This window comes from Watersipora subatra, chromosome 10 (genome assembly GCF_963576615.1).
Source record: "Watersipora subatra chromosome 10, tzWatSuba1.1, whole genome shotgun sequence".
NCBI classification, from domain to species: Eukaryota; Metazoa; Bryozoa; class Gymnolaemata; order Cheilostomatida; family Watersiporidae; genus Watersipora; species Watersipora subatra.
In genome coordinates this window covers 34,396,273-34,418,601 of record NC_088717.1, presented here as the reverse complement: position 1 = coordinate 34,418,601, position 22,329 = coordinate 34,396,273, and the positions used below count along the sequence as shown (strand labels likewise).

At 36.7% G+C, this 22,329-nt stretch overlaps 1 protein-coding gene across 1 annotated transcript; it reads left to right on the top strand.

Annotated features, from left to right (window-relative positions):
• The first annotated feature begins 261 nt into the window (after positions 1-261).
• LOC137406058 (septin-11-like) lies at positions 262-22,042 on the top strand. The gene is made up of 11 exons (XM_068092578.1): positions 262-379; positions 1,249-1,360; positions 2,760-2,873; positions 4,517-4,650; positions 5,783-5,871; positions 6,582-6,693; positions 8,623-8,718; positions 11,205-11,301; positions 12,788-12,944; positions 16,311-16,443; positions 21,348-22,042. Exons 1-11 carry the CDS (start codon positions 332-334, stop codon positions 21,519-21,521), a joined length of 1,266 nt encoding a protein of 421 aa, XP_067948679.1. The 5' UTR covers positions 262-331; the 3' UTR covers positions 21,522-22,042.
• Positions 22,043-22,329: the final 287 nt, after the last annotated feature.

The window sequence follows — 22,329 nt, the reverse complement described above, 5'->3', positions numbered from 1 at the left end:
TTGACGAGCCGTAAAATATTTTTGACGAGTTGTCTCACTGCGACCTAGCAAAATCGAAGCTTTTATATATTGGCTGCAAATATTAGGCCAAAATCTTATACAACGTCCGTGATTTCTCGATGTCCCCGACACTAATGGCCAATAAACATTCGTAAAACTAGTTTTTTTGGCTTCCGGTGTTTGACCAATAAAAAAATTAATCTTGAAGTGAACGTCCAATCAGCTAACGGCTAAGCACAAAACTTGCTAGTTTTTAGGTCATCAATACACAAGGTCATTCTCCGTCTTTTCACTATCTGAACCTTTGTCGCACTTAGATTATAACTGCAACATGTCAGAAAAACCTCCTCATCCAAAAGCAGAAGTTGTTAAAAACTCTGTAAGATTTTATATTCGTTGTGTAATCTATTTCTTCGGTTGTTTGTTTGTTCATTTCAGCTAGTTTCTTTGTTCAAAGCTAAATTTTTTAAAGCATGAAATATTTAGCGAAATATTAAAACTTCACCAAATATTCATGTTAGTTTACCTTTGAAAATAAAAAAATAAAGAAGTACTGCTTTTACGGAGATGTCTAGATTATGGTTTATTTGTATATATTAATTATTGAGGGGGGCATGGGAAAATTGAATTCTGTCAACCTCACTAATAATAGAGAAAAACTAAATGGAACTCAAACGGTTATATGATGTGAGTAGTAGCTGGGATATGCTATGTATGTAAGCAATTGAGCACGAGATGGAGTAGAGTAGATAAAATTGTATATACATGAGATAGGAAGAACTAAAATTTGATTTGGTAATTAGACTTGAATTCGTATTAATTGATTGTACTAATGGATCTATGTAGGTAAATTAATTTATCTATCGCAGGAGACTCCTTACTCTACTATACAATTCAATAGCCAGCTAGCCTATATGGCCTAAAAATTGTAGTCGGCCAGTTTTTATTAACCAAGAAAAAAAGGGTTATCTACACACTCAAGGCGATGTAGCCTGAAACATTTTTTCAACAAATAATGTATCAATTGATTAATGACGTAGCTTTTAATAAGCGGCAACTCTTAACTTTTTTTTATCATTTAGGAATTCGCTTCCACCTACAATTGTCGAAAACCATTTCTACTGTAGAAATTGTTGTTTTTTGTGTGGATAGTCATTTGCTTGTACAATAAAAATATTGCTGCACATAAACTAATAATTTGCCGAAAGATGTTTCATGCCATATGACATGCAAAACTATATTCTGTAGAGTAATCTGCGAGAGCTTAAACTGGCAGGTCATGTTGGGTTCGACAGTTTGCCTGATCAGTTGGTCAATAAATCAGTTACTCAGGGCTTCTCATTCAATATTCTTTGTGTCGGTAAGTTGTTTTCCTCGGCCATATTTTATACACTTTATTTGTTTGTGTCTTGATTGTGATAATCTGTTTGATTTTGTAATAGGGTCAAGTAACTCTGACCCTAAGTTTCATGAGAGTATGTAGCTGTTAGCATTTCTCAAATTATAGACACTGTAATACCTGATTTTCTTGTTTATTGTTGTTTATTGCAAAACAATTGAGGATCATTGTGCAATTAAACGGCTGTGTGTGGCTTAGGTGTTCAGGACTCCTGATCTTGAACAGCAGTTGGGGTTTAATTACTAAAAGGTTCAGCCACTGGTGACAGGATTGTCATCCAATCTTAAAAGTTCACTGAACTTTGGCATATCCAACCAAGATCACAGAGCTGTTAACAACACATGCGGCCTATGCTTTCAGTTAATAAAGCAGACCTCATGCTCGATCTAAAATTTGTAAAATTTTTATTCTTTTTGATGAAAAAGAAACCGATTTGATGCTTCCCATTATTTTCATTAAATTTATACCATGATTTGGGTGGTTGTCTTTTTGTCCGCTGGAAATGCATTCACAGCTTTGGTATTTCCCGCTCTGTTCACTATAAATGAAACCACAGCTTTGTGTCTGTAAAATAATGAAAGCAAGTTAGTAACTCAGGTTGTTCATCATTTCATGAGCTTAGTTCTTGAGTAGATAGAACCTTACACTCATCTACACAACTGTAAACCTGTCGTTAGCTAGGTTTCAAGCAATTTGCAAGATGAAGATGGGTATGAATTTAGTATAGTGGCACAGCCTAAGCCAAGGTAAATTTTCTAATTTTTGCTCCGGAGACTCCAGCTCCAGATATTCCTCTATTCGGAGCTGGAGTCTCTGTTAGCAATTCTCAGCAATACTGTTTTAGTCATATTGTTTTCATTAGACAATAACTTTCCAAAATCATTCTCTTGAACCTTTGAGGTTCAAAGATATTCCATTAGTACCAATGGTATTTCTTATTTTGTTCACACGTTCAATTTTATTTGCATCATTTGGTTGTAATATTTAGCATATTGCTTAAAACTAACAAATATGCAAGTTTCGCTGTTCAGGGAAAAATTTTTTTCAGTTTATCTGCGTTTACATAAACAAAAAGTTTAAACATCCATGCATCTTACTCTTGTGGTGTTTTCAAGAACTTTTCTACTTCCTAGCAACCAATAGGTAGTCCATTGATCTATGTATCTTGTTTGAAAGTCTGAGGGAGGCAGATCTCCTTTAGTCTTAGAATAGACAAATATAGAAAGCAGTTGCTTCAATTCTTTAATATTCCTCTATAACCCTTCTTTTTACCGGCACTATCAACCTGGCTCCCACTCCTTTTGGAGTAAACTATTCCATCGTTGGTACTGAAGATTGAGCTGTGTACATATTTTGGTAGGAGAGACAGGGTTGGGCAAGTCTACACTGATGGATACATTGTTCAACACAAGGTTTGATGCCACTCCTTCTACACATTTTATTAGGGAAGTCGGCGTCAAAGCCCATACATACGGTGAGTGATAAGTTGGCCCTGAGCGCTTTTCTCTGCTCATCAGTTTCACATTCAGTACTCATAGGTTGTCTTTATGTTGTAGTCTTCATTGAAATGGTGCCAACATTTACCTATTCATGCAAACAAAACTGCTTTATCTCCTAAATCTTATAGTCTTTGTAGCATAATTATTACTTTGAATTTTCTAAGAGACTCGGTTTTCTCTGATACAAAATTGTCCTACATTGACATGTATCATGTCACAATAAGAATGCGTATAACACTGATGCCAAGGTTATCAATTGTCGCAATAAGAAGGCGTATAACACTGATGCCGAGGTTGTCAATTGTCACAATAAGAAGGCGTATAACATTGAGGCCGAGGTTGTCAATTGTCACAATAAGAAGGCGTATAACACTGATGCCAAGGTTGTCAATTGTCACAATAAGAAGGCGTATAACACTGATGCCGAGGTTGTCAATTGTCACAATAAGAAGGCGTATAACACTGATGCCGAGGTTGTCAATTGTCACAATAAGAAGGTATATAACACTGATGCCAAGGTTGTCAATTGTCACAATAAGAAGGTGTATAACACTGATGCCGAGGTTGTCAATTGTCACAATAACAAGGTGTATAACACTGATGCCGAGGTTGTCAATTGTCACAATAAGAAGGCGTATAACACTGATGCCGAGGTTGTCAATTGTCACAATAAGAAGGCGTATAACACTGATGCCGAGGTTGTCAATTGTCACAATAAGAAGGTATATAACACTGATGGCAAGGTTGTCAATTGTCACAATAAGAAGGTGTATAACACTGATGCCGAGGTTGTCAATTGTCACAATAACAAGGTGTATAACACTGATGCCGAGGTTGTCAATTGTCACAATAAGAAGGTGTACAACACTGATGCCGAGGTTGTCAATTGTCACAATAAGAAGGTGTATAACACTGATGCCGAGGGTGTAAATTGGCCTGGTAAATATGAACTTGCTAAGAAGAACAAAAATTAAGTGATGGGAACATGGGTAAATGATGAATAATCAAAATTTCTACTAGTTTAAACATAACTTGGTTTTTCTACAATCTGTCTGGAAGTATTTACATGTATGACTTGTTATTGATATTAGTAAGCTTTAATAAAATGATGTTTTCAATTACATCCCAAAACAAAAGTGGGAAGACAGGAATTTTTGAGTGAGTTGAGCAAGGGTGTTGTAAAAGCTGGTAATCTAATAGTATTGAGGAGAATACCGGCAGGACACATAGTTTGATCTACAAATGCGGTTATATGAGCCGATTCTATCACTTTTAGCGGGTTTTATTTTTTGGAATTGTTCATGCTTGCATCATCATCAAAAAGAGACGAGGAGCTGAATTGGTAAATTAGCGCCATCATGAGTAAACAGATGTCACTTTAAAAAATAGTGAAAAAAGTTCTCATCAGGCTTTCTATAAGGGTATATCTGACCTATACTTCTGACAAGCTGATAATCATGAGTCAAGCTTTGACTAACCTAATTTAAGTAGCTTGTCCCCTCATGTACCCTCTAGTTAGTAACATTTAAACAAGTGTTGATGAAGGTTATTATTCTATAATAATGGCTCTATCTTCCTTCTTGCCACCCTTTATAGGCTATATGGTATCTATTTGTAGATTTGCAAGAGTCTAACGTGAGGCTGAAGTTAACCGTGGTTGATTCTGTTGGCTTCGCTGATCAAATAAACAAGGAAAACTCTGTTGTGCCAATAGTGGAATATATAGACAAGCAGTATGAAGCATATTTGCAGGTGAGATCATTAGCTGGCCAGCTTGTTAGTACTAAGTCACCAGTTGAAATTACATATATACCCTATTATCACAACAATCACTCAGCTGAATGTTATTAACCATTTACCTGAATGCTAGTAGCCATTTACCTGAATGCTAGTAGCCATTTACCTGAATGCTAGTAGCCGTCAACTGTTATTTACAGTCAATTGGTTGCTTTCTGTAGAAGCACTTGCATTACTTGTCAGTTCATTCACACTTCTAGTCATTTAGTTGACACTGCGGAGTGAGTTGTCCAGTGAGTTGTTTAGTGAGATTCATGATACAAAAGACCATTCTCGTCAATAGTCATTCTACACAACAGTTGGTAGACAATCCTAGTGAAGCTGATAGACACTCCTAGTCAGTTCATAGACATTCCTAGTCAGTTCATAGACACTCTTAGTCAGTTCATAGACACTCCTAGTCAGTTCATAGACACTCCTAGTCAGTTCATAGACACTCCTAGTCAGTTCATAGACACTCCTAGTCAGTTCATAGACACTCCTAGTCAGCTCATAGACACTCCTAGTCAGCTCATGGACACTCCTAGTCAGCTCATAGGCACTCCTAGTCAGTTTATAGACACTCCTAGTCAGTTTATAGACACTCCTAGTCAGTTCATAAACACTCTTAGTCACTTCATAAACACTCCTAGTCAGTTCATAGACACTTCTAGTCAGTTCATAGACACTCCTAGTCAGTTCATAGAGATTCCTAGTCAGTTTATAGACACTCCTAGTCAGTTCATAAACACTCCTAGTCAGTTCATAGAGATTCCTAGTCAGTTTATAGACACTCCTAGTCAGTTCATAAACACTCCTAGTCACTTCATAAACACTCCTAGTCAGTTCATAGAGATTCCTAGTCAGCTCATAAACACTCCTAGTCAGCTCATAAACACTCCTAGTCAGCTCATAAACACTCCTAGTCAGCTCATAGACACTCTTTGTTATTACTGTTGGTTTCATCTCTTAGCATTTAAGACATAAAAAACTGCATGTACCAGCGTTTCGATAAACTGAGTGTTAGCCGTACTCTCTCTGTACAGCATATTATATTATTTTTATATTTCTGTGTTCTTGAGCAGTTAATGATGCATCTTCGTTTCAGGAAGAACTGAAAATCAAAAGGCAGCTGTTCAACTACCATGATACACGAGTACACGCCTGTCTCTATTTTATCGCTCCCACCGGTCACTCGTGAGTCATTCCATCTCATGTTATGATAAGCAGCATTTGATTTCTTCTTACCCGTAATCTTGTTACTAAATCACAGAATATGCCAGCTAAGGTCATGCACCTCTTTTATTTAGCTGATTTATAAATATTGCTTCCTCTTTCACTATTTCATCTAGTTTAATTCTCTGTCCTGGTGTTTGAAGAGTCGGATGATCAGTTCTGTAAAACAAACTTTACTTGAACCGACGGTGTGTGTTCAATATTTGGCTATGAAAACTTGTAAAATAACTTGTTTCCTTCCTCCAACTATTGATAAGGACTGTACATGAACTCTCACCCACTTTTTTATAATTGTTGTCATGTTGGTATGAATAATGAAGCAAATTAGCAAGTAAGGCATTTTGTTTATTTGTCTGGGAATTAGTCATCGTTGATGGATAGTAATTGCATGATTAGTTCATAGTGTTTTCCCCAAGTACTTACCTACAGCATGGTTAGTCATATTTCAAGGAAACGCAATTGCCTTCTACATGTACTTAACTGCCTCTAGATGAAAACTTGCATCAGCTAAATTGGTGTGACAATTCTTGTATATTCCTTTAATAGTGGGTAGATTTATTTATTATCGTGTTTGGCCACAGCAGCCATTATTCATCGAGCATTTGTTACTTTTTGAAGCGAAACTAACTTCGCTGCTGGACCTAGCATTTTTCTCTTGGTTATTTTATTAGACTGAAGTCACTGGACCTGGTCACCATGAAGAAACTGGACAGCAAAGTAAACATAATACCAGTTATAGCCAAGTCTGACACCATCACCAAGACTGAGCTCACACGATTCAAGGTAACCCGCTACTACATTAACAGCGTCTGTCTAGTAGCTCTAACACTTAGGCTACACTGACTAATGTCTGAAAAAGAGTTTTGTATCCATGGTTAGCTTGTCATTCCTACCGGTTTTTTTCTCTTCAAGACTTCTTTCACCAATGCCCAAGCTAGCTCTATATTAACTATAAGTATTACATGTTCAAGTCTAGCTTTATTAATGCCTCTTGCTATCCTCATTAGCCTCAGGAAAATATTGTAGTTTTTTAATCCTCTTTGATAATCTGTTCGCATGATGTAACCATACTTTGTGTTTCAACCAACACATACATGTTTGCGTATGTACTGATGTTGTCAGAAGCTTGTATCAAGCGCATTGATGCCTGTATTGGCTTATGCAGCCTTGACTGGCTTCACGCACGGTCTATCATCCGGTGTAATACTTCTGGCCATTAATCTTTGAAATAAAGTTATTCTTATGGAAGGCATTTTTGGTCAGTATTTCCATATTCATAAAATATGCAAATGAGTTTGGTTTCTTTCGCTGTACAGTCTATCAAGGGAAAGGAATGTTTTGTTACTGTGGCAACCAAAATGACACGCGCGGCTTACAATTGACCTAAAACAGTTTTTGCACATTTATCCACCTCTTATACTCGCTACTCCGTAATAGCTCTATTATCGCTCTATTGATGCTGCTCGCCTATTAGCAGTTGGGTAGCACTGGTGTTATTAAATCCATATTGTCTCTTCAACATCGGATGAACCTTGAGCGCTTTTCAAACTGGAACTTTTATTCTGAATTTATACTCAGCCCAATCGAGTCCTTCACAAATCCATTTGTCTTCAATAAAACCTCGATAGTACCAAGTAGTATTGATACATGAGAACTGGTGTAGTCCATGACTGTAATGGCTCTCTAGACCTCCATTTGGTCCATGGTTTGTCCTGTTCCTTCCTAGGAAACGTTGTCAGTTGTTCATATCATACTGTTGTAGTTATGATACTCTGGCTAGCCTCACATCGGTCTCATAACTGTATTAACCAGATTTTAAACTAAACTCAAAAGTTCTTTGCAGCCGAGCATCTATATGCAAATTTAATCACTCCGACATGTGTTTCTTCTGTCAAAACCATAACATGTTGCAACAAGTATTATCGTAATAATAGACCTAATAATAGACCATAATATTATTTAATATGTTTCACAGCCCCAACGCTTGGTAAATACTTTGAGCAGTTGAAAATAGTACTAAAACAAATGAATTATATTAAACTCTGTAAAAACAAAGTGTTATTTAAAAGTTTGAATGAAGTATTAATGAATAAAAAGGTTTTACTGTTATTTTACCGAGGGGAAATACGATAGCTGTTAATTAAGATACATTGCATAACTTACTCTAGCTTGGCAGACTAGGTGAAGGCTAAACTCACTTCGCTCATACTTTCTATTAGTGTTACAGTTTGTTTTTTAATTTATAGCAGCCTTTTTACATTCACTGACCGAATTACTAGGCTTTGAAAATTCTAGAAAGTTGTATGTTATCTCTTCACAAGTAAAATCAGTTTTTGTCTTGCGCTGTCATTAAAAATTCTATATGACGCATCGTATAGGCAACAGTAAAGAAGAGTGGCGGTAATGTGCGCAGACATCGTTGCTTAAATGCTGACCCAGGGTTGTGAATCTAAAATCAGTTTGAGAAGAATTTAAAATACAAAAAGGTATTCATATACTAGTGTGAATTTTTATATCATACTTTGATCGTATCTATCATACTTCTTTTATGGATTGGAACAGTCATACAACTGGTAGAGTCAGTCATACAGATTCGTAGATTAGCCCTGATGCTGTACAACAAAGTTGTATGCCGTTGGCTGTTTTCAGAAAGCTAGTATGTATTAGTAGAAGCCGCGCTAGTAGTATAATAGATATCTTTACTCTGTCAAGGCTAAGATTATGAGTGAACTTGCTCAGAATGGAGTGCAAATCTACTACTTTCCTACCGATGATGAGACAGTCTCATCCCTCAACCAGGATATGAATGTGAGTATCATTCACCTTTTATTCTCATTGCTGCCGCTAGTACATGGCAGGTCTGTGGATCATTCACCATCTATTCTCATTGCTGCCGCTAGTAGATGGCAGGTCCGAGTATCATTTACCCTCTATTCTCTTTGCTGCCGCTAGCGTGGGCGGTCTGTGGATCATTCACCCTCTATTCTCATTGCTGCCGCTAGTACATGGCAGGTCTGTGGATCATTCACCCTCTATTCTCATTGCTGCCGCTAGTACATGGCAGGTCTATGGATCATTCACCCTCTATTCTCATTGCTGCCGCTAGTACATGGCAGGTCTGTGGATCATTCACCCTATATTCTCATTGCTGCCGCTAGTACATGGCAGGTCTATGGATCATTCACCCTCTATTCTCATTGCTGCGGCTAGTACGTGGCCGGTCTGTGGGCGAGCATGGGAAAATGTGCAAAAGTGGAGTCTCTACTGTTTGTTTAAAGTTATGTTATATATTCGGTGTTCTTTTGTTAGTGTACATTCAAACCTGTTGGCATCTTATAAAATCCACATTTATTACGACATCTGGTTAGTTTTCATATATGACAATAATTTACAATGTGGCAGCAGTTGAACTGCTTGCTCCTGTTGTAAGTGACATATTCCAGAATTATGTTTCGACTCTACCATTACAAATGCTTGTACAGTCATACTTCAACTTACAAGCTTAATGCGTCCTGAGACTGAGCTCGTATGTCAATATACTCGCATGTTGGTGCAATTCATTTATATGTAGAACAATTAAATATATATTGATTCGTTTCTATACTGTGAAAAACACTTTCAAAAACACTTTAAACAAGATATGGTACAGAAAAACCTGTTGATAATTGTCCTAACTTACCACATCCTTTCAAAAAACAACAAATAAAAAATAATGCAAGAAATATGATTAATTAAAATGTAAAATTAAATACATGTACATACGATAGCAGCTAACGCTAGCATTTGCCAGGGAGGGAGAGAAAAGTTATCCTTCATTCCAACATTTGACTTTGATAAGTTTGGATTCTGATGCACAGACTTGAAAGCAAACTTTCATATTAAACTTAACGTAATTAAAATTGCTTTGACATTCAGTTTTAAAAATTTTTTGCGGTTCAGCTAATTTTTCCTTTGTTTTGCTCTCACGATCAGCCAGTCGTTTTAAGATAAACCTATCTAAGGAAATTTGCCTTTGTCGCCCTTTCAACATGTTGCAAGAAGGGCGAACACAGGTGTCATCGAAAAGGGCGAATGCACGACCACTAGCAAATTTCTCCAAATGTGTATTTTTTTAGTCTTGATAGATATAGTACTTTATTGGCAATAATTTCATTTCACAAATAGAAATGTTTTTCAAATTAGGCCATACAACAATGGTAAAACAAAAAAAAGGGAAAAAAGCAACAGTTAGCCATTAAAATTAAATAAATAGTCTGACAAATAGTGTTTAAAATGCCTTTCTCTGCTAAGAGAACGGATATTTGGTGGAAGATTGTTAAACAGCTGGCAATGACATTTTCAAAATGATTGTTAGTGATTGTATGCAATTTGTTCATATCACGTAAGTTGAAATGAGTTAAGATAGATAGCACCGGCCTTTTCATATCGTATCGTTTCAGTTGCGCTGTCGCCGGCTAATTGTTTGCCTTTTATCCAAAACATGAGCAGTCTTTCCATCTCGTCGCCATCACTGCGCCAGATCACTGCGCCATTTAGAAATTATGGTTAGTCCTTTTGCATACTTAATGCCCTTAATATTATCCTTCTGTTTGATAATTGTGCGTATTTTGATGTATTTCTGTCATATTGGCAGCCAGCTCGATCATGCATACACCCTTCTCGTATTTTTTTAATAATTTCACGTTTAATACCAATTCTTATCATTCGCTTTTTCTTTGTATCATCCATCATTGTACCGGTTAACTTTCGGTCTACGCACAGTACTTTTAATTCTGCCCTGATAAACTCCCACCACGAACATGATGCAAAAGTATAACCGGAGTAGTTGAAAAGTGAAAAATACAGAGTGATGCTGTTCTCATAAAACACCTCCGACATACTTGGTTACTGACTCAAGTGCTCGTATCTCAAACATGGCTTGTATGTTAGTGCTAAAACTTGCTTAAAAGCTGGCTCGTATCTCAAGTTTCTTGTATGTTGGTGCACTTGTATGTTGAAGTATTACTGTATATCATTTCTGGTGCATGTTTGAATATGACGTGTTTTATTATAAAATCAGGTTTTCTGATATCATCTTGTACTCACAACTAGCTGTCAGGCATCGCTGCCTCGGTAAGTCTTTACCGACAAATAACTTTTTATAGCGGTTACATAGCCTTTGGACTCGAGACATCTTTGGTACATGGGCTATATCTTAATTAGAAATTCTGAGTTTACTTCTAGCTATCTCCAGACTGTAGGGTCTATAACAATCTTACCCATTATTCATCAGGTCTTTTCAATGTTCGCTTTAGACACACCTGCCCTTCGCCGTTGTTGGTAGCACGGATGAGATAAAAGTTGGTAACAAGATGATGAAGGCTAGGCAATACCCATGGGGCACTGTGCAAGGTGGGTGCTTATAACTTTCTGTAAGGCACTTTTAGTGAGACACCATATGAGGTGAAATTTACTTAGTTCCCAGTTGCTGTTATTATTATTATCAGTGTTATTACATGTACTACTATTCAATTAACAGTAAATTTGAAATTAACCAAAAAGTTAATTTAATTTAAGGCGATAGACAATGTTAAGCCATAACTGTCACGTACAACTTTTATCGTAGTTACTAGGTAAATCAGACACCTCGATTCCAATTTTGTGCTCAAAATAAAGATTGGTCCACTAACTTTCAGAGTAAGGAAGGCTTTTTTACAGCGTTTTAATATCGGTCTAGAAAACAACACGATCGGCATAACAAGCTTCGCCCATAAATACGTGACATAACCTAGCTTTTTAGGAATGGAAGTTAGGGATGTTTAGACCGATTTAGAATAATAGAGATAGGTATTTTAAAATCCATTATTATCTAAATTCAGCCTTAAAAATAATATCAGTCTTTTCTGAAAGGTAGATGAGCTATTTAACATTGCATATTTAAAAATGAGCTAAAAAAATGCGATAACCACGCTAGCTTGTGATAAAATCACGCTTTTTGAGCTCATTTTTCTCGGCTTTCAGCCTGTTTAAACATCATGTAACAAGCTACGAGCAATTTTAAATAGTTTATATACCTTTCATAAAAGACTGAGATTATTTTACAGGCTGGATTTAGATAATAATGGGTTTTAAGACACCCATCTTTATTATTCTAAATCGGACTAAACATTCTTAACTTCCGTTCCTGAAAAAGCTAGGTTTCGTCACATTTTTGTGGGCGAAGCTTGTTCTGCCGATTGTGTTGTTTTCGAGACCGATATTGAAATGTTTTAAAAAAGCCTTGATGACTTTGAAGGTTAGTGGACCAATCTTTATTTTGAGTACAAAATCGGAATCAATGTGTCTCATTTACCTAGAAAATACGATAAAAGTTGTACGCGACAGTTAGGGTTTAAGTGGAAAAGTTAAGGTTGATGACCATCACGTAGTGCTAGCTAATGTCTGATTGTCCTGTTAGGGGTTTATAGATTACCCTCGTTACAGTTAACAAGGGTAACTCTTGTTATCAACTTGATATCTCTATGAAATGTCACTGACTACAACAACAGCTACATGTTCATGTATATACAACATACTATCATCACAAGTCTGCAGTAATTATTAACTATATCGGTTAAAAATGCCTAAAATGTGTGTCAGCAGTTACTTAGCCTATGAACTTCATGCCTCCTCCAAGTAGACAAATGCATGGAAATGCGACTTTTCTTACGAGAATTGACAACTCCTATAAAGGATATTTCCTACTCTTGGCATGGCAACTGCAACCAATTTACTATCAATGGTTTTTCCCGCACTACTGAACTGCGGCTAGTAGGGTTGAAACAATGCAATCACACAACCGCACGTCCTAGTCAGGGTAACTAAAACATTCTTGTGCAGTTTTTTTTGTTGTTTACAGTGGAGAATGAGAACCATTGCGACTTTGTTAAGCTGAGAGAGATGTTGCTCCGGACAAACATGCAGGACCTTATCGATACAACCCACAAAAAACACTATGAACTGTACAGAAGGGTCAGGCTGTCTGATATGGGATTCACTGACAGCGATGGCAAAACGTGAGTCAGTTTCCCCCCCTGTGGCTGAATTTCCAACTCGGCTGATAAATTAATGCACCGCTTTACGATCCATGAGTGAACACCTGACAGATCTTTTCTATGCTTGTTCATAAATCATCAATGACCGGTTATTGTAATCTCCCAAGTGTAATGCTCCAGATTTTGGTCGCTAATTTTATCATCAAAAGTCAGAGGGATCATTATACCTCAATATTTGACAAATCCCAGTTTGCTAATTCAACTTTCAAGGAAGGAAAATGTGATGATGTGATCAATTTTATTGGTATGTTTGAAGTATTTTGCCCATCAGTAAAATACAGGGTGGAATTGCAGATTTATAAGTTATATAACATATAAAAAACAATTGACATAAACAATGGTCATAATACTTGTCAGAAACCTAAATCAAAAGCATTTTAAAAATTTATTTATTATCATCAGCTTTTTGGTCTCCGCTATCAGTCGCAATCGAACTGTTGCTTTCACTTTGACTCACTTCAGCTGCTCCTGGTTTTTCAAGTCTTTTCTCATTGTCCTCTGATCTGAAATCTTCTCTACACTGCTGAACCAGTCGATATCAGAGTCTAAGCGAGTTCTTTTAGCAGAGTAGGAATTTTCATGCGTAGCCAGCCCTAATATATATTTTACAGAAAAGAAGAAAAACTTTTATAAATGTGTGCAGCCCGAACATGCATGTTAAGCATAAATATTAGCCTTAAACTAGCAGTACAGATTGCAGCAAAGGTTATTTTGTATCGAAAATCTTTTTTTTTCGCCTAAAAATGTGAAAATATTTCAAAAATAAAAATCTAAAAACGTAGGCTAGCATTATATTTGCGCATATCAAAATAGACCAGTTTTTCCAATTTGGAGTAGGGAGTATGATACTTGCCTGTACATTTTACTTGTCTGATTACCGTAAGTCCTTACGCACAAGCCGCTCGGCTTGTCGTTGAGCGCGGCTTCTGGTTCAAGGTAATAAGCCGCGGCTAAATCCAAGTTTTTAAAACTTACGTGAGGCTTAGGGCGGCTTCTCGATAAATGCGGTCTTTGCTCAGTTCCGCGCTATAACCATAGAACCGCAGTCATGATACACTTTTATGTACGGGATTTTGGCGACCTACTCGTTTATTTTCAGGGTCATGTATATGGAATACTTTAGACTAACGAAGAATTTATCGCTATTGTTTAACTCACCGCAGTCGTAGGTCATTAAAACCGTTTCATTCCTGACCGCATATTTCCATAAACGTGAAGCCTTCTAACAGCGCAATAAAAATTTAGCTGAGACATGACAAAAAGTTGTTGATGCAAGGGTTTAGAAATTTTAATTCGAACTTGGAAGTAAAAGAAAATTCTTTTCACATGTACTGATGTAGGGGTATAACGAAACCCTTCTCAACACTCTCGCTGCTGAAGGGGTCAAGGACGACAAAACCTCGGTCATTAGCCGCGGTCTGTGGGCATACGCGGCTTGTTGGAGGATTATTTTTTCTTTCGTGAATTATCTGGTTTTGAGCACAAGCCGCGCGGCTTGAGCATGAGGACTTACTGTACAGTATTTCAGTTCTACTATTTTACATGCTGAGCTCTTGCTAATGCCAGATGTGAAGTATTTTAACTAGTTTTTTTCTTTTATCATATGGTGTAAATGAAGAATTGAAAGTATTCAAGCACAATTAACTACTGGCAGCAGTTTCGGGCAGCACTAAGGCTCACTGGCAGTCATCCATCAGGTTTTTTGATAAAGTACAAATATGATGGTGAAAATTGTGAACGGCTGCCTGTTATGTCAAGGCTGTTAACGCAATATATTTGAAATTAGTTACATCTTAATGGTCATACACGGGAAAATGGTATTGTTCCTCTGATTAATTAAAATAAATTACTCCGAGATATTTTTTGTTATTGGTTAAACACAAAAGATAATGCTGTTAACTATATATACAAGTCAGTCTGCTCGGTCTCAAAAGTGCGGTTACAAAGTCATTGTGGCAGCATTGTCATTTTACATTACAAGTGTTAAGTCTCAACCTTGCTCTCTGATTATGAGACAGCTCTTTGAATATACATGTATAATACACCAAACATAACTCCATAGGAGTTGTCATTCCTTGAATTAGCAGAAAAAATGCATATAAGCTAGATTTTCGAGCTCTGGAGCTGCTCACTGTACAGATGCTACAGTCAGTTTACTGTACCAATCTAGTAATTTATTTCTGTAGAATTAGATAAATTTATGTGTTTGGCATGGTGTGATTGATATTTAGTTTTTCTGGGTGAAGCAACCATTTTTGTTTTGGGTTGTAAATTACTCTGTCTTTTGTATCAAGTTGTTTATCTCAAATGTATTATCATTTTAACACACAACACATATTTCGCAAATAGTTTTAGATAACATAATACATGAAACTAAATGCAGTAGGCGCTCTTGTAACGTGTATAATCCGTTCCAGGAACGTTTACATTATAAAAAGTAAAAAATACATGTAAGAAGCCTAATCACTTCCGAAATCTTCTCAAACTCACCCATTTTTTCAAAATTTAAAAATGTTAAACTTAACTTCTGAGTTTAATGACTGTAATTGTGGTATTTTTGATTTGTTTTATCAACTTCTCCCTTTTATTTTCATCACTAACTTGGCTTAGTGTCCACGGTTGCAGTAATTTTATTTTGTTAGTTGAGTGCAAATTTTTAATGCCGATTTGCTTTGTTCTTGCATTTTTTTTCACAGCAAAGTCTGTGCTTCGAACACATAACATTTTATGCCTGAAATAAAGTAAAAATTGTATAAAGTAGATATCCCAGATACTCCTACATGTTGTTTCCTCTCCAAATGATTTTAGAGAGAAAATAATATTTCAAGGCTGACTATGGGATTCCTATTATTCAAATCGATTTTGAGAACTTGTATTGATGCTTTACATTATCTGGAATTTATTATGTAATACGATGCAAAAATTTGACTTAATTCTTTACATTTAGCGGAATTTACGTAAAAGTAGGTTAACGTTATTGGGAGTTTACTCTAGATGGCTCTACGGTCTTTAATGGCGCATTAACAATAGTATTTGGTTATATTTATTTGTATTGTTAGATAAATAAAATATACTATAGAGATACGGTTATACAAGTATTGAATGTACACCAGGCTTCGTCTCTCTATACTAGCGGGGCTAAAACTTGTCATATAGCGTGTCATATAGCATGTCGTATACTGTCATATAGCGTGTCGTATACTGTCATATAGCGTGTCGTATACTGTCATATAGCGTGTCATATACTGTCATATAGCGCGTCATATGCTGTCATATAGACTGTCCTATAGCGTGTCATATAGCGTGTCATATACTGTCTATGTGCAGACTTCAGGAGACATACGAGCTGAAGAGAGAGGCCCATGTTAGTGAGATGCAGAGCAAGGAGGAAGAAATGAGACAGATGTTTGTGCAGAGAGTCAAAGAGAAGGAAACTGAGCTGAAAGAAGCTGAAAGAGAGGTACTAAGGTTATGCCATTCATTGTGTTCTCTAAGGCTATAATAATATATTTGTAGCTGTCAATATAAGGCTAAAGTGTTGGTCGGAAAGCGTGTTCCATGTTTGTAGTGTGAGCTTTGCTTCCGGCAGTTCTAATACAGTCTTACCTCGACATGAGAGCTTAATGCGTGGCTGAGTAGCTTAATGTTCCGTGACTGAGCTCGTATGTCAATTATTTCGTATCTCAAAGCGATATTTCCTCTATAGATTAACTAAATACAGTTTAATCCATCTCCACCCTCTGGGCAACCATCTATAAACAGGATATTTCAATGAAAAATGTGTTTTTAATTGTTCTAATTCCCCACATACGCTCACAAAGTAACAAATACATATCTAGTAGTTAGGATCTGCAAGAAAATGTGATCAGATTTTTTAGATATATCTCAAATTTGTCTCGTATCTTGAAGCAAAAATTTGCTCAAATATTTTCTCGTATCTCAAATTTCTCGTATATTGGGACATGTGTATGTCGAGGTATGACTGTATATCAGTTTTTTATATTTGATTGTTTATTATCCAGCTTCGTAGCATAGAACAATAATTTGTTAGCCTAATTTTATTTTTGTCTGCACCTTGCCTTCCACCCTCATTCCTGTTTAGATGTATGCTACCTTTTAGTCAGTCATACTGTCGTAGAATCCTTAAGTCATTTTCAAAATTTTAACACTATCCAGTTGGTAGAAGCAATGAGGTGGTTCACAGGAGAATGAAAGTTATTATAAGGTGTGTGATAGCCATTATAAATGGTGGTGTAACATTACACCATTAGCTGTTGGAGGAAGACATCTGAACTAAGGAGCTACGGAAACAGTTCTCAATTGGAGAATTAGTATTTTTTCAATATTACAGCCAGATGTTCATGTACCCAATATATGACACTCCTCTCTCTCTCTCTCTCTCTTTCCCCCACGCATTGCATCATTCTTGGTTGTTACTGATATTTGCCCAGCCATTTTAAACTACATGCCGTAAAACCTTTATTTGAACGCCATGGCGCTCTATTTTTCAACCCTGCCCTTAGAATGGCACTTTATTAGAAGTGACAAACAAATCAAGGGTGGCGTAGTATTTTTCAAACACCTTGTCAGAATATTGAGAAGATAATAACCCTTTCATGGGCAAATCGAATGTCGCCCACATTTTGCACTCTGCTTTGGGCAGTGCGACATGAACCATGTTGGACGCAAGAAGTTTGCCAATTTGTCATAGATACCTAGTGTAAATAAATATGCACGAGAAAGCTGGTACGTGTCTCTACCAGTGGATATCTTATGCTTGCAATTAGCCTATGATGATCATATAGCTGTGTTGCAATTTGTGAAAGCTTTAGCTTTTTATTTCATTTAAATTTTAAGGCATATTTTTGTTTCATAACTATATTTAAAAAAGTTGCACAAAATCTTATTGCACTCATCGATGTTTGCTGCAGTTTGCAGCCAGAACCAGCTTTTTAGATGCAACAGAACAGGAGATACGAGCATCGATTTATTGTAAGCTAAGTTCAGATCAAATAATACTCTATAAATCTGCAAATTTGTAAGTTTTGTAATAATAATCTATCAAATGCTACAAATATATATATATTCAAGAGCAAATGACTTAAACAGACATTAATTATAATACACACAGAAACAAAAATTAACATTTTTTAAACAAAAATGTTTGCACCATTTTCTTGGCAGGTTGCATACTGATTGTTGTTTTCGTATGAATCTATTTCATCTTCTATTATGTTCTATACTTCAATACCTTCCAACGTGTCTTCTGACCTGAACTCTCCTTCTGCACTGCTGAACTAGTCGATATTAGGGTCAAAACATTTGTTAGCACCTTCACGCGTTGCTATCTGAAGAACTTCTCACGAAATTAGCTTCAAACGTTTCCACATCATTTGACATAAACTTTTAGCTAGATGCTTGCTTAGCGCAAGTCGTTCAAAGCATCGTAATTTCTAAAATGTTTTTATATATTTAGAAGTATCAAGACCGCGTAAAACAATGAACTACTATTATCCTGAGACAACTACTAGTTATTTTCATGGTGTTGCAATTAAAGTTTTTGACGAAAATCCTAGACTTGGAGTTGGAAAACGAACTTTGATATGAATAGGCATAACGAATGAATTAGAATGAATTGTAATCGGTGTAATCGAGTTACTATCAGCACATTTTTGTGAACACTTCTACTGATAACTTGCTATTATGGGTACGTAAAGACTAAGATGGTCCATTAGTGGCATTCAATTAGAAACGCCACTAATTGACAATCTTCAGCTATTTTCTATTGTTCTTTCAACTCTTCTTCAGCAGTGGCGATCAAATAGATTTGGCACTCAAATAAAAGTAGCTTTCAAGTACAGGTTTTACAGTATGTGTGAACTCTCTAGGTTAAATTCATTTCCTATAATATTTAGATGCTGCATGCAAGTGGACAGCCACACAGGTATGGCATGACAATCCGAGTTATTTAAACGGCGCCAAAGAAATAATGGGCTTTTTCTGATATTTTAACATCATATGCTGATATGTTAACATCATATGTTGATATGTTAATATCATATGCTGTTATGTTAACATAATATGCTGTTATGTTAACATAATATGCTGATATGTTAACATCATATGTTGATATGTTAATATCATATGCTATTATGTTAACATAATATTCTGATATGATAACATCATCTTTCTGAAGTATTTGATCTCACTTTTGTCTCATATTTAGGTAGGTTTTGTGGCACACTTTTTGTCATTATCGGATTTATCGCAAACATGCAAAGTAGCTTTGTTGTTGGTAAAGTGAAAATGTCGATTTATACTTTTGACAAATAAGGCATCAGCTGGTTGCCTTTTCACCTTAAACAAATTTAGTTTGTGCGCTGCATGTGGCACATTTTCCCTTTTGCTTGCGAGTAACGCACGCATTCAGCTGCTATGTTCATCCCATGTGGCGGGATCCCTTGGTCTCTCATGTTTTCATCATTATGTACTCAACGAGCTACTGGAAGCTTGGGTCCACAACCCCCGGTTTACTGCATCATAATCACTGTTTCCACGATGCAGATGATGTGCAAAGTTTGTTGTTGTCTGCAAGATAGAAACGGCAAAAATCCCTAAGTCAAGTGAGTTGCGACTGATGGAAACGTTACTCACGAATGATGCGCAAGAAAATTCCACGCAAGCTTTTCCATCTTAAACATTTTCTATACTTCGGTGTTATGCTCCAATGCTGTTATTATGCTCCAATGTTCTGAATGCTATTAAGCGTGGCAAAACTGTGTTGCTAATTATCGACCTATTTTATAGATTTCTTTACCTTTTTAACGGAGTGACGGTGTTAATCCGCATGATGCGAATGTCTATTGAAATGCTTATCACATGGTAACACAGCGTGCACACAACTCCAAATCCGCCTCATATGTCTCACGAAAACATAGTTCATGAATAACAACAAATGGCCGCTGATGGTGAACACCTGAAGGGCTACATGCGTAGTCATCAGAACACATATTCTACAAGAGCAAACTTGCATTGCATTAGGACCAGTCATCTGCATAAACACAGTCTTATACTTGCTCAGACTAGATGCGCTATACTTTTGCTGATATAAATAATTCATGCAAATCCAAATGCAGATGTGCTTCGCTTGTATAAATGTCTAATGTTTTGTTATGTTGTCTTGTAGAACCAGCTCGTAAGCATGCTCTGTGTTTTATTTGTATTGATCTGTTATGTGTTCTATTGCCTATTTTATTCATCCTGGATGTTTGCTGGTGTGGCACATCAGTTGTGCACCGTGAGGAGTGATGTGAATGAGGCTACTGCTCATATCATATGTTTATATTTGAACATAAGAACAACTGGCTCAAGTGTTGATATTGGACACCCTGCTAAATATATTAGTATCATTTGTCAGTGTTTTGAAATTGTCTCACCACACATCTTTTTAATTACATTAGGAAACAACTCCGATACATTTTACTTGCTCTACTTAGTTTCACTTGTTCATCCATGAGTCAAAATTAAGTGATATATTTTACTGTTGACTTTGGCTATTGTACTCCCTGGAGTTTGTACTGCCTGTACACACAGTTGTCACTCCCTGGAGTTTGTACTGCCTGTACACACAGTTGGTTCTCACTAAGGTTTGTACTGCCTGTATACACAGTTGGTACTCACTGGGGTTTGTACTGCCTGTACACACAGTTGGTACTCCCTGGAGTTTGTACTGCCTGTACACACAGTTGGTACTCACTGGGGTTTGTACTGCCTCTACACACAGTTGGTACTCACTGGGGTTTGTACTGCCTGTACACACAGTTGGTACTTCCTGGAGTTTGTACTGCCTGTACACACAGTTGGTACTCACTGGGGTTTGTACTGCCTGTACACACAGTTGGTACTCCCTGGAGTTTGTACTGCCTGTACACACAGTTGGTACTCCATGGAGTTTGTACTGCCTGTACACACAGTTGGTACTCCATGGAGTTTGTACTGCCTGTACACACAGTTGCGGATGATTGTAGTTCCTATGCATTACCTGGCACTTTGTAAAATTGTTGTAAGTGACAGTATTATAGTTTACAGTTATTTTCATAATGTCTTATTTGCTTTCAATTTGGTTGCAATGACTGTCAGTTTCGAATACTTGAGCCATGTGTTGCTTGAGATCGTTTCTATATCCGGTAGAAAATAACTCTTAAATTTGATATTTTAATTGAATTTTAGACTACTAGCGCAAGCGATCAGTTGTAGGTGTGAGTGTTCACTCCGACTAATTGTAATAAACGTACAAAACAACAGGTTACTACGATGAGAATATTTATTATTTAGTTTATTTATGGGCATGTGTTCTGTTTGCAGTTACACACCAAGTTTGACTCACTCAAGAGGCAGCATGCCGATGATAAAAAGCGACTGGAGGACTCTAAGAAACAGCTTGAACTAGACTTGGTGGATTTCCAAAAACGCAAGGCCATGTCAGAGCAGCACAGTACAAGCACTACTACTCTCAGCAAGCACAAGAAAGGGAAATAGATTTGTCTCCCTCGCCTCTTATGTGGTAGTAGTTTGAAACGCCGCGCACTTCGATCATCTATAAACATTCATTTTTTATTGTAAAACTGCCCCGAGATGTGCTGCAGTGTTCAGGCAGTTCTGCATTATGGAGCTCTCAGTTTTTTAATTCACGTTAGTTTCACAATTTCTGTATGGTGCACTTCCACATGACACTCTGCAGGCATTCATAATAGTTTTTGTTCTTAGATTATAAATAGTCTCATTCATATGCCAATGACAAACATAATTATAACACAACGTAGATAGTTTCATTGGTATTCGAAATTTTTAGACTGAGCTGACCGATTAGAATGTACTTGTTGTAGCGACATATCTTACACAGAAAAACTCTGAATTTAGAAATCATGTTTATTGTTAATAATGCCTTTTACTCGGCTCATCTTTTGTGACTGACCAATTACAGTGTGACACATATCTATTATACTCTAACGACGAAATATACACGGTGCTGAAAAAGGAAATGCTATGTACTTTAATGCTGACCAATTGCTGATCGACACCATCCTTCGGACAAATAAAAATGTGGTGTACTGTTCTGAAAATTAAATGGTAGAGAGTGGACTCCGCTAATCATCCATAAGCAATTGTATGCATTCATCAAGCTGTATTGGAAATATACTACACATGCTTTTCCAGACATTATGGGGGTCTGAGAAGAATCCCAGGAGGAGCTTAACTAGCAGGATTTTTTGTTGTACAGTGTAGTTGGCCAGTGACCATGTAGGTAGAAAGACGGTGAATCGAGTCACAGGAGCAGTATAACAGA

Excerpts from the sequence above, each read along its gene's own strand:
- LOC137406058 (XM_068092578.1), top strand. The coding sequence starts at position 332 with ATGTCAGAAAAACCTCCTCATCCAAAAGCAGAAGTTGTTAAAAACTCT. Across the intron at positions 5,872-6,581 it reads ATCGCTCCCACCGGTCACTC|ACTGAAGTCACTGGACCTGG; the intron begins GTGAGTCATTCC and ends TTATTTTATTAG. Across the intron at positions 16,444-21,347 it reads TGAAAGAAGCTGAAAGAGAG|TTACACACCAAGTTTGACTC; the intron begins GTACTAAGGTTA and ends TTCTGTTTGCAG.